At 47.0% G+C, this 12,700-nt stretch overlaps 2 protein-coding genes across 3 annotated transcripts; one reads left to right on the top strand and one right to left on the bottom strand.

Moving 5' to 3' along the window:
• Positions 1 to 1,522: 1,522 nt before the first annotated feature.
• On the top strand, positions 1,523 to 2,179 carry LOC125510206 (oxidoreductase-like protein, amino-terminal protein). The gene has a single exon (XM_048675306.2). The coding sequence runs from the start codon at positions 1,627 to 1,629 to the stop codon at positions 1,954 to 1,956; it is 330 nt and encodes a 109-aa protein (XP_048531263.1). The 5' UTR covers positions 1,523 to 1,626; the 3' UTR covers positions 1,957 to 2,179.
• A 179-nt stretch (positions 2,180 to 2,358) lies between these two features.
• Positions 2,359 to 6,091, bottom strand: LOC125510205 (subtilisin-like protease SBT3.6). 2 transcript variants are annotated; one of them, XM_048675304.2, is made up of 11 exons: positions 5,634 to 6,091; positions 5,442 to 5,536; positions 5,265 to 5,362; positions 5,007 to 5,168; positions 4,799 to 4,910; positions 4,160 to 4,703; positions 3,965 to 4,062; positions 3,645 to 3,884; positions 3,423 to 3,537; positions 3,113 to 3,317; positions 2,359 to 3,044 (listed from the first exon to the last, which is right to left on the bottom strand). In XM_048675304.2, exons 1-11 carry the CDS (start codon positions 5,709 to 5,711, stop codon positions 2,476 to 2,478), a joined length of 2,316 nt encoding a protein of 771 aa, XP_048531261.1. In that variant the 5' UTR covers positions 5,712 to 6,091; the 3' UTR covers positions 2,359 to 2,475. The 2 variants fall into 2 exon arrangements, with proteins under 2 accessions (XP_048531261.1, XP_048531262.1); XM_048675305.2 differs by lacking the exons at positions 5,265 to 5,362; positions 5,442 to 5,536; positions 5,634 to 6,091 and having other exon boundaries at positions 4,160 to 4,708; positions 5,007 to 5,145.
• Positions 6,092 to 12,700: the final 6,609 nt, after the last annotated feature.

Raw genomic sequence — 12,700 nt, 5'->3', positions numbered from 1 at the left:
ATAAGAGCTTAACTTGGGATAATCTTGCTAAGAGGAGGCATGTGGATGACACCTCTTGTGTTTTCTATAGTGAGATTGAAACCATACAACATTTTATTCTTTGATTGCATTGTTGCAAAGGAAATTGGGTCTGTCATTGTTGGGTGTGTTTGCATTTCTATGCCCAGTTCTTTCACTTCTCTGATTCCTTTCTGGAAGCATAAAAAATGAAGTTCTTAACTTGGTTTCCTCAGCTACCTTGTGGGGCTTATGGCTTTTGCAAAATGACTGTGTTCTAGGGGTGAAAGTGGTGAAGCATGCAATGCATCCTAGATTTGGCCGGCTTGTGGTCAGGCAATGGAAGATCTTGTGTTCAGACAATCACGATGCTCTTCTTCTTTGATGCTTAAGGCTGCTCGATCATTGGCGAGGTGAGCTGCTTAGGATTGCTTCGTCTGGTGACCTGTAGTGGTGCTCGATAGCTTGTTTTGTTGATCATCAATGTATCATGTTGAGTGTTTTCATGTTTGTTTGTAAGGGCGAAGTTTAAAACCGTGTTATTCTGCTGCAGCTACATTTGGCCCGCACTGAGGTTAAGCTTTGTCTGATGATGGTTTCTGCCTTGGCTTAATAAAAGTTCAGGGGTGCAGGAGGGGGGCTTTATTGCAAAAAAATCATCAAGTTGATTGGAGGATATGGTGTCTCCGTAATTATATGCTTCTTGACACTGAGGTGAGATTACCTATGCAGCTACTTTTCCTCCTCGGCTCACAAAGAGAAGCAGTCTATTAAAAGTACAATAAAAGGAAAGGCATCTATCGAAGTATCCACTTGCAGTGATCCTTCGAAGCAGCCTAAGTAGAGCCCCACATGGCCTCCGCCACCTCCTAACTAGGTGGCGCTCTCGGTTGACGGGTCGTTCGTGAAAGAAACTGGTAAAGCGGGTACTGGAATGGTGCTTAGAGATTCAGAGGGGTTGTAACCATTTTGGCTTACAAATTTTAGTTTCATTGCAATAATGCCCTCGAAACCAAACCTAGTGTGATGACGGAAAGGAATGCACTAAGCCTACAACAATCAGAGCTTCATGATCTAATCGAACAATTCTACTACGTCGCTGCGCTAACCAACCAGTCATGGAGCGTTCCTCTTATGGACACTTGGTGTTGAAGATCAAAAGCATCTTGGAGAACCGTCAATTTATTTCGTTGAAAATTGCACGCTATCAAAATAGATTTTCTCATTACCTTGCTAATCTACGGCGTTACGAGATAGCACCGCTTGTTGGTTGCGTCATGTGCCAAACAATGTTTCTTTGGTCGTATTTAAAACAGTTTTGCTAAAGCACGCCTAGATATCTAAGTCATATATCATTGATCTTACATCGAGATTCGTGTGAATATTTTTTTTCTTTTTTTTATACTTGATTCACTCATTTAGATGTGCAATAACTAGAGCACATCTAATTCCTTCGTAATTTTTTTTGTCCATGGCAGTGCTTTTTAAGAGTTTTCGCCAAACACGACGCGCCGCGGTGTGTGTTCCCTCCGCTCGATCGCTTGCGCCAGTTGGACTCGTCCTCCCTCTAAACTCCAGCCAACCAATCGGGAAACGACTTCCCATCGCTTTCCCCTTCCCCCCGCCCGCATGCTGGGCGCCGTCCTCCGCGGCCCGGCCTCTCCGATCCCGCCTCTCTTCCCCGCGCCGGGGCGCCCTCTCATCCACCTATCCCGCCGCCTCCCTACGGCGCCCACCATGGCCGACGCCAAGAAGACCGACGCGCCGGCGACCCCGGCCCCGGAGCCGCCCGAGAAGCCGCTCCCCGGCGACTGCTGCGGCAGCGGCTGCGTCCGCTGCGTCTGGGACATCTACTACGACGAGCTCCAGGACTACCAGAAGGCCCTCGCCGCTCACTCCTCCGCCGCTGATCCCAGCGGCGACAAGGCCTCCGCCGACGAGAAGAAGATCAAATCGTGAGACCCCAGGATTCAGGACCCGTATGTGTATGCTTTGACCTCTCCTGTTCACAAATTGGATTCTTGGTCGTGTAAGATATGTCAGCATTACTCACAGCATTACAGCTAAACATCCATTGTATTCTCACCGTGTATGCTGCAATTTGTACTTGCTGCTCATCATTCTTTGTGTGACCAAAGATGCCCCTGATTATGAATACAAGTTCCTTTCTGCAGCAGTTCAATTCATGTTTACACATACTTGCTGCTAAAATTGGTCAATTTTGTGTCGCCAAAGATGCTCCTGGTTATCAAATAGAAGTTCTTTTCTATTGCGACTCTTCAATTCATGTTGCAGATACTGCTGAAATTGGCCAAATTTGGTGCGACAAAATATTATTTCACTATAGTAAAACTCTAGCCAAGAAGCCCCAACCAATCACCAATGCTATTAGAATCAGGAGAGATTAGCGAGTTTGTTACATCATTTGTTCTCATGACCGACGACGACACCGGTACACACTACAAAGGTGTTACTTATTCATGCGTTCACATAGAACCTATTGATCATCGTCCGAACCACCAAAGGGATCCTCACCGTGTGTGTGCCGTCCTCCCATGTCAGGCTGCCGAAGGTGTACCTCCCCTGAACCTTCAGTTTGGCCTGGAATGCCACCTTGAATGTTAACCTGTTGACTGTCGAGTTGAAGGTCAGGAGCGAGGGGTTCACGGTGACGTTCACCCCTGGAGGTGCTTCCACACGGGCTCTGTACTTGGACGTGACTGGGCCGACATTGGTGACCGTTCTCGACACCGACAGTTTGCCCCTCAGTTCAGGAATGGTGATGGATGGGACGTTCAGGTTCAGCTGCGATTTTGGCGAATGTTGACAGGGTGTGTGCTGCTGAACCATGGAGGCGATGGCTGAGTTGTTGTAGCCCATGGAGCAAAGGAAGCGCACGTAATCAGATGGTCTCATGTCGTACACAAGACCAGGGTGTGCAGCCCTATTTGGATCCACATGGCCACCTCCATAGTCGAAGGGATTCGCCTGCTTGTAGGGCGCTGCTTCAGATACCATCTCGAATCCATACTCGTCACGGACATTGGCTACAAAGGTGTATACCTGTTAGTTAGGGGGAGAATATGTGTGACAAGGTGAAGCATATGACCATTACCTGTTGTGACCATTGCCGATTTTACTGCAGCTGGGCTCCAATTAGGATGCATTGATTTGAGAAGAGCGGCCACGCCTGAAATGTGCGGGCACGACATTGAAGTTCCAGAATCAATCTTGAAATTCACAGATCCCATGGCCGATGATAAGGCTACAGAAGGTGACCATGAAGCCAAAATGTTTACACCCGGGGCAGTTATGTCTGGCTGCAGAAGTTAGATGGCAAGAGAAGAAGCGTGTTTATTTGGAGTTTAAGCTTAGTAGAATGCATTAAGGACAAACTTGGGTGGTCAGCTGTGGGATGTAATTACCTTCAGAATTGATGGAGTCAGAGAACTTGGGCCCCTAGATGAGAAGTATGCAACTTCAGGGCCTATCAGTTCTCCAAGAATTGTTTTTGCGGAGCCAAACTGAACCGTTGGGTTTCTGTTTATGTAGAAAAACAAATCTCAACATGGCTCAACAGACACTAGAACATCATAAATTCAGTTTTTTCGCAACTACGGAATCATATACAATACTGTTTTATGTACCTCGTGCTAGTAGTATATGCAAGTATGGCTGTTCCAACTTGATAGTCTACTTGAATAAGGGGAATATCAAAAGCAGATGCTATATCTTTGGTTAAAAACTGCGCGAAGATGACTCCTACACCACGGGCCTTTTTTACGGTCTCTACTGCCACCTGGGATGCTCGCTGTCCTCTTGTTTGGAAGCAGAGCACCACATTTCCTTTTACTAGAGTAGCATTCAAAGATCCTGCAGTGCAACTTCTGCAGAGGCATTAGCCAAAAAGAAAAAGGGAGTGTATTTTAGGATCGATAAAGAACCGAACAAGGATGACGAAGCTTACCTTGCATCAGTATCATCAGCATTATCAGATGAAACGTCTTCAGCATATACTATACGCATGCTTGTCGCGGCATGCTTCCCAGAATACATTGTTTGGCCCTGCAACCATGGTACATGAGAATGCCAGAAGCAGACAGGGATATATCAACAGTTTGAAACCATAAATTCAAACCGATAATTCAGATGAAACTCTTACCACATAAGTACTATTGTTGCCCAGGGTGATCTTTGCGAGGAAAGTCCGATCAATGGTGCCCGCAGCAACGGTTAGAACCCATGGTGCAGAGTTGATCACTGTCTCTGAATAAGGACCGGAGTTTCCTGCAGAACAGACCACCGTGATCCCTCTCACGACTGCGTGGAACGATCCAATGGCCAGGACATCATCAACATAAGCAGGGAGAGGTGGTGCTTGGCCGAGGGAAACCGAGAGCACATCGACACCGTCATGTATGGCAGCATCGAAGGCAGCAAGGATGTCTGCAGAGGTACAATCACCAGTAGCCCAGCACACCTTGTAAACAGCCAACCTAGCCCTTGGTGCCCCTCCCCTCGCCACACCACTGGCAAGCCCCCGGAAGCTGGCGTCGGGCACTAGAGCGCCAGCAGCAGTGGATGCCGTGTGCGTCCCATGCCCGACAGCGTCCCTTGCCGACATGTACTCGTGGATGTCAGTCGTGTTCATCTTCCCGTACTCGGCTTGGTACCCTTTGACGAACCACTTCGCGCCTATTATTTTCCTATCCTATCATGAATCTGAAGTCACCACCAGGATGGTACATTCTCACAAGCAAAAGGTAAGCAAGAGCTGAAAGAAAAGAGCAGGCATGCTAACCTGTTGCAGTTGGAAGCATTGAACCTTTCTCCGGCGACGCATTGCCCTTTCCACCTCCGCGGAACCTCGCCGATGCCATCGTCTCTAAAGCTGGCTGACTCCGGCCATATCCCTGAAAAGTTAAGATCCCAAGAAAAACCTCAGTCATCACATTGCAGTGTCAGTGTCAGTTCTGATTTCTGCTGCAACTGAAGAACTGCAGCCTCACCTGTGTCTAGCACACCGATGATGGAGTCCTCCCCGAACTTGCTGCCGGAGAGGATTCCGCTCCCGCCGGACGGCGACGGGTTCACCCGCATGAAGTCCCAGCTCCTGGTGGTGTGCAGGTCAAGCACCCGGTTCCGAACCACCCGCACAACCCCAGGCCAATCTTTTTGATTTAATAACCAGAGCAAAAGGAGAAACAGTTAGCAGAGCAATTAATTTGTTATGAACAACGGCAAGATGTGCATGCCCGGCCGCTCACCGGAGAGCTGCGCCGCCTGCGCGTTGGTGAGCACGGCGGCGAAGCCGGAGAAGCCGTGCCTGTAGCTGTAGAGGATGGCGTCCTCGGCCGCCTGCTTGCTGCGAAATCACAGCCAGCTCTTGAGTTCTTGAGGCGCGCTCCAAAGTAATTAGCGACCATGGATGAAGATGAGCTCACCTGCCGAGGACGGCGGCGAGCATGCCGTGGTGCGAGTCCCGGACCAGCTCCGGGTGCAGCTCCGGGTGCAGCTCCCCCATGTACACAATGTGCACCTGCAGATCGGCAGGCCAAGAAATGAGTAAACACGCAGCCATGGCAGGCTATGCGCCGCCACCGAACACCATGGTGAAGCTTGAACGGACGGCTCACATTGGCGCAGGAGCAGAGGCCGAGCAGCGGGAGGAAGACGACGACGACGACGACGACGACGGGGGGCTTGTCAGCCATGGCCGCCGCAACGGTAGCTCGAGAGGAAGCGTGACGCCGGCGCCGGGAAAGATGGAGGGTTGCGGCGGAGTGGAGTGGTTTGAAAGGTGAGGCGAGAGAGGGGGAGGTGGGGTTGGTGTCTTGCCGTGGCCGGCTTCTCTCTCGGGCAGGCTCCTGTCAGTGTTGGACCTGGACTCGATTCAAATCTCCTACCAGGAGTAGTAAAATACAGTGCCCCGCAGCAGCCACTGTCGCAGTGGATCTGCTTGCTTGCTTGTCTCTTTGTTTACTCTTTGTTCTTCCTCCTGCCGCAGCGATGTGCTCCTCGGGCGGAGTTTTCTAATGGAGCCGAGGTGATCACTGTCGTGCTCCCACTCCCGTCCCACCCTCCCTCCTCTCTCTCTCTCCTGTCGATCCGTTTGCTGCCTGTGCCGGAGGTGTTGGCGTCCGGCCGAACGCGCCTCCCCCGTTGGGTGCTCCGCTCACTTGTTTTTCTAATTTCTCGCCCTTTGCTTCGGTAGTAAAATATTGAAAGGAAGATATTTGGTGAAATTCGAACTCCACTGCTATAAAGCGAAATTGGCTAATTCCAAAGGCGGAAGCAACTCTAATTTAGCAAATACGGAGTATAATAGTTGAGCCTCTTATCACTTTCTCCATGCAGCAAATTAGTGTTGACAGTAGTACCAAAAACATAATATATGGTCCAAGATTTGTCTTAACTACACAAAATACGTCATTTCCGGGCACGTAAGGTAGGAGATAATAACATTGCTAGCCATTATGTCAGACAATGACATTATTAGCAATTATATCTCGACAAAATTAGGGGTGCTTCTTTGATTCGCATGATTCTCAAAATGCAGGAATATAGAATCGGAATGATGTGTCCTCTTGAATCCTATAGGATTAGGAAACCACCAAAAAAAATTGTTGATCTTTTTGCTGTGTGTGTGTGCTGGTGGTGTTGGCGCCTTGCCCGTTGGGTGCTTGACTCACTTATTTATTTCTTGACAATGTTTTGCAGCGCCGTAGGATTCTCACCCAATTTTCATTGCAAAACTACCCATCATAAAATATTAAATAAAGATAGTCAAATTCGAATTCACTGCTATGAAGCGAAAATTGGCTAAATCCAAAGTTGGAAGCAACTCTAATTAGCAATATAATAGTTGAAGTTACTGAGAGCCTCTTATCACTTTCTCCATGCACGAAGTTGTGTCAATAATACCAATAACATACTTATTTATAATCATGATTTCACTTGTATATTTCTTGCCCTTGTTTTTCAGCACCACAAGATTTCCAGCCAATTTTCATCGTCAGGCTACCGACAATAAAATATTAAAAAAAGAGTCAAATTCGAATTCACTGTTATCAAGTGAAATTGGCTAATTCCAAGGTGGAAGCAACTTTAGTTAGAGAGTGACGTTGCAAAGACCGAGCTACATGGAGCTTGTTTTTCGGAAAAATAATAGAAGTCTCAATCAATGTCATCTGTATATTCTTCAAGTTTGTACAAAATTATCAACTAATTTGATTATTTGCATGCTACACAAAAAAGACAAATATCTGACGCAAATACAACAAACAAAAAACCTATTTTAAGTATTTGTCTTTTTTGTTTAGATCACATATGAATATGTATGTTCATGAAATTTTATACATGTATACTACGACTATATCAGAATTTCTTTAGGTATAGAAAATGTATTTTCTCCGGAAAAAAATAAAGGACTCTATGGAGCCCGGCCTTTGCTTGCACTTTTCCCTGTATAGTTAGCAATACAATAGTAGAAGTTACCGAGAGAGCCTCTTATCACTTTCTCCCTGCACGAATTTGTGTCAATAATACCAATAGTACCAATCACATACTTATATATAATTTTGATTTCACATCATATAAATTGAATATTAACCTGGTTTTTATTGGTCCAAGTTTCGTTTTTTTTTCGAAAAGGGGTTTTACCCCAGTCTCTGCATCAGAAAAATGCATACGGCTCATATTATTAAAAAAACCAGCAACAAGTCTCCAAGTCTCGAAGTAAAAAATAAAACAAACGATCATAAGAGCTAAACAGAAAGCCACAACCGGCTGGCAAATAAAAATAGGAGCACTACATGCCTATCCTATTGCATGACCGTCATCCAAACCGATAGAAAATATCCCGAGCTACCATCTCCCATCGGGTAGAATCAGTAACCAAACGCTCTCTGGCCTCCGTCGGAGTGAGTAGCGACCACATACGGATCAACGTTGTGGCCCGGAAGATAACCTGCAAAAAGTGAATGTTCGTTGATCTGTTAAAAACCAAATCATTTCTGCAGTTCCAGACCGCCCATAATAAAGCACAAACGCCAATACGAATGTGCTTCACTGTATCGGAGGCAACCCCATCAAGCTGTGTTCCAAATAACATGTTGATGGAAGTAGGCGGATTAATATTAAAAGCAATATGAACCGACCGCCATAGAATCTTAGCCAGCGGACAATCAAGAAAGAGGTGTTTGATAGTTTCGTTATGGTCACAAAAACTACATCTAGCAGAACCCACCCAATTGCGTTTTGCCAGATTATCCTTAGTCAAAATAACTTGTTTATGCACGAACCACATAAACACTTTGATTCGCAAAGGTACCTTTACTTTCCAAACGTGCTTCGATGAAGGAATGGCGCTAGAATTTATGACGTCCACATACATGGATTTGACCGAGAACACACCGTTCTTAGTTAGTTTCCAATACAACTGATCTGGCTGCTGAGACAGCTGGACATCCATCAAACGTCTTACAAGATGAAGCCAGGCCTCCCAACGATTTCCAACTAGTGTCCTCCGAAAAATAATATTGAGGGGAGTGGATTGTAGAACTGTTGCAACGTAAGCTTCTCTACGTTGAACAACGTTGTACAGAGTAGGATATTGAAGTGCAAGGGGAGTCTCCCCAAGCCACGAATCCTCCCAGAACCTCGTATTAGCTCCATTGCCGACTAAGAACCTTGTCCTGTTGAAAAAGAGTGGCTTGACTCTCATCAAGCCTTTTCAAAATGGTGAGTCAGTCGGCCTCACTGTCACCTGGGCCAAGGTTTTAGATTGAAGATACTTATTTCGCAAAATCTGAGCCCAAGTATCCTCCGTCTCGGACGAAATTTTAAACAACCACTTGCTAAGGAGACATCTGTTTTTGACTTCCAGATTTTCAATACCTAGACCCCCTTGGTCCTTCGGCCTACAGATTATATCCCATTTAGCAAGCTGATACTTTCGTTTAAGCTCATCACTCTGCCAAAAGAAACGAGATCGATAGAAGTCTAGCCTCTTCCTGACACCCACCGGGACCTCAAAAAAGGATAGGAGAAACATATGCATACTGGTGAGGACCGAATTAATCAAAATTAATCGCCCTCCATATGACATAAGCTTCCCTTTCCAACAGCTCAGTTTCTTCTCAAAATGATCCTCGATGCATTTCCACTCTTTGTTAGTCAGCTTACGATGATGAATGGGTATACCTAAATACGTGAACGGTAACGTGCCCAATTCACATTCGAACAATTTTTTATACGCCTCCTGGTCATCATTAGCTCTCCCAAAAAAAGAACAATTCGCTCTTGTGGAAGTTAATTTTGAGCCCGGACAATTGTTCAAATAAGCATAACACAAGCTTCATGTTTCTCGCTTTCGCCAAGTCATGCTCCATAAAGATGATAGTATCATCAGCATACTGAAGGATGGAGATACCGCCATCAACTAGATGTGGAACAAGGCCACGTACCTGCCCCGCATCGTTAGACCGTCCTATTAAAATAGTCAGCATATCAACCACTATGTTGAATAGGATCGGTGACATGGGATCTCCTTGCCTTAACCCTTTGTGTGTCTGGAAATAGTGACCTATATCGTCATTCACTTTAATCCCTACACTCCCTTTTTTCGTAAAGGATTCAATCTGTTTTCTCCAGGCTGTGTCAAATCCTTTCATACGCAAAGCCTATTGAAGGAAAGGCCATTTAACTTTATCGTATGCTTTTCAAAATCCACTTTAAAAACAACGCCATCTAGTTTTTTTGAGTGAATCTCATGGAGCGTTTCATGCAAGACGACAGCCCCTTCAAGGATATTTCTATCTGGCATGAAAGCAGTTTGGGACGGTTGCACAACTGAATGCGCAATCTGCGTAAGTCTGTTTGTCCCAACCTTGGTGAAGATTTTGAAACTAACATTAAGCAGACATATAGGCCTGAACTGCTCAATGCGAACGGCCTCTGTCTTCTTAGGAAGAAGAGTTATCGTTCAAAAATTCAGCTTAAACAAATGAAGTTGTCCATTAAAAGACTCATGAAACATCGGCAACAGATCTCCCTTAATGAAGTGCCAACACTTTTTATAAAACTCCGCCAGAAACCCATCCGGTCTTGGAGCCTTATTATTTTTCATTTGTGTGATGGCCTCAAACACCTCTTTCTCCGTGAAGGGAGCAGTCAAATCTCATTCTCGTCAGTCTCAAGTTGAGGAACATCCTCAACCCTTGACTCATCTAAGGACACAAAATTATCTTCCGGAGGTCCAAACAACTGCTTATAATAGTTGGTAATGTAAACTTTCAGTTTTTCTTGACCAACTATCGTTCCTTCGTCTTGTTCTAATTGGAAAATTCTCTTCTTACGATGCTTCCCATTAGCAATCATATGAAAGAATTGAGTGTTATCCTCGCCTTGGACGATTTTGCGAACCTTAGCTCGCAACGCCCACTTCAATTCCTCCTTGCGGAGAAGCTCTTTCAGCCGCAACTCAGCCTCCATCTTAGTTTCCAAATCACTGGTGTCTAAGATGGAAGTTTCAGCTTTTACTTCAAGGGTCTGAATAAGTAGAAGGAGTCGCTCCTTCTCCGCCTTATATATCCCATGCGTATGCTTAGCCCATCCACGAAGGAACCTTCGAAGATGACGAATCTTGCATTGCCAACGCTCAATGGGTGACCTTCCTCCTGAGTCTTTAGCCCACTCTCTAGCTAACAACTCAAGGAAACCTTCTCTTTCAAACCATGCAAGTTCAAACGAGAAACTATTCTTGTTACCCACATGAGTTTGAGCCCCCGAGTCAACAAGTAGCGGCGTGTGATCCGAGATACCTCGTGTCAACGCCTGCACTGTTACCAGGGGAAACTTCTGCTCCCATTCGACACTAGCTAAAACACGGTCAAGCTTCTCAAAAGTCGGTACCGGTAATGAGTTAGCCCAAGTGAATCTCCTACCTGAGAGCTCTATCTCTCTGAGATCCAAGCTTTCAATGATAGTATTGAACATAAACGACCATCTGCCGTCAAAATTCTCATTATTCTTTTCCTCCCTTCTTCAAATAATGTTGAAATCACCCCCACTAAGACAGGGAGTTGCTCATTAGCGCAGACACGGACGAGATCGGCCAAGAAATCTGGCTTGAGTTCTGGTTGCGCGGCTCCGTAAACGCGACCAAAGCCCAATCAAATCCATCGACCTTAGTTCTGACCCGAAACTTTACCGCAAACTCTCCCAGAACTACACTCCGAACTTCCAAGGTTTCACACTTAACCCCAAGTAAAACCCCACCGGATCTTCCTCGAGGGGGGAGGCAATGCTAGTCGAAATCTACGCCCCCCCCCCAGATAAAGTGCTAAGAAATTGTGGAGTGAAGCTGCCTCTTCCAGTCTCAGACAAAGCAATAAAATCCAAATGATGTTCAAGAGAAGCATCCGCTAGAAACCTTCTTTTAGCCAAGTCTTTAAGACCTCTGCTATTCCAGAAAATGCCTCTCATATTTCATCATGAAATTTTTTAGAGGTACGGATCCTAGCACTTCTACGCACAGCCGACGCTGGATAAACCTTCCGTTTCCAACTCCATTTAGGCTTAATGCGATCATCATATCGGTCACCACACTCGGGCTCTGCCGCAATCACCCAAGACTCATCTACATGGATAGAGGTCTCAGGATAGGCATACCCCTCCTCCTCCTTCTCCGGCAACGCAGGATCAAGATCGGCACACAAACCATCAAGAGCCCTAACCCCAAGCGCATCTATCTCCGACTCATTCATAGGCTTAACGGCAGCTATGTGACGAATCAATTCTAACGCTCGTTCAGCTTCCAAATCAAGAATGTCATTAACAGACCTAGAGATCTCTATATCATTGTTACCAAGTGATACTCCTAGTTGGTTTGCATTGTGAACAATCTCATCATTGGTAAAATGCATAATTGAATTAGATTTATTAACAGACATACCAGTGGAGATCTCGACGTCACGCAGCTTAGCCGCCCTCATAGCACACCTCAGCTGCATGTCATCAACATCTGGCTGCTCCCGCAGCCTCCCGCTGATCCGCCTCCCCTTAGAGACAGGATCCGGGATCCCACCAAAGGCGATAACCTCCTCGCGCGAAGCTCTGGTAGGGGAAAGGCCTCCTGCCCGTCCCCCAACAGCGGTGACCTGGGCCGGGAACACCGACGCAGCACCACAAGACGGCGACAACTCCCGTGGCCTGTCCACGGAAGTCTCGCCGAAAGCCGAGACCGGCGAGACCAGCCTAGGGCGATCCGGGGAGTTTGGCGATAAAACAGCCACACCTCCCGACCCGCCCTCCGAGGCCGAACGCGACCTGGCAAGAGGGGATACGGCGGCCTCCTGCACGCCTACCCCTCCGCAAGCATCTGGCCTCAAGGGAGGGAACGCCGAGTTCGCCCTCGGCGCCGACGGCGACGGCAACTCGGAGCGCCAGGCCTGCTGCCCGTCACCTCCAACCGAGACCACCGTCGCAGCCACCTCCACCATAGACGGAACCACCTGCCCACATGCCTCTCCAAGGTCCGCCCGAGCCTCCAAGATGCCCAAAGCCACCGAGCCAGCCGTGAGCCCCCCCGAAGCAAGTGAAGACTCGGCGAACGAAGGCCGGGCCACCTGCTCGCCACCGACCGCTGAACCATCCACCCCGTCTGTCACCTCCAACCTAAGCAACGACGATGAAGGGGGAG

The sequence above is a fragment of the Triticum urartu genome, chromosome 5A (assembly GCF_056163025.1).
Source record: "Triticum urartu cultivar PI428250 chromosome 5A, HENAU_Tu73, whole genome shotgun sequence".
Taxonomy (NCBI): domain Eukaryota; kingdom Viridiplantae; phylum Streptophyta; class Magnoliopsida; order Poales; family Poaceae; genus Triticum; species Triticum urartu.
This window is presented reverse-complemented; position numbering and strand designations above follow the sequence as displayed.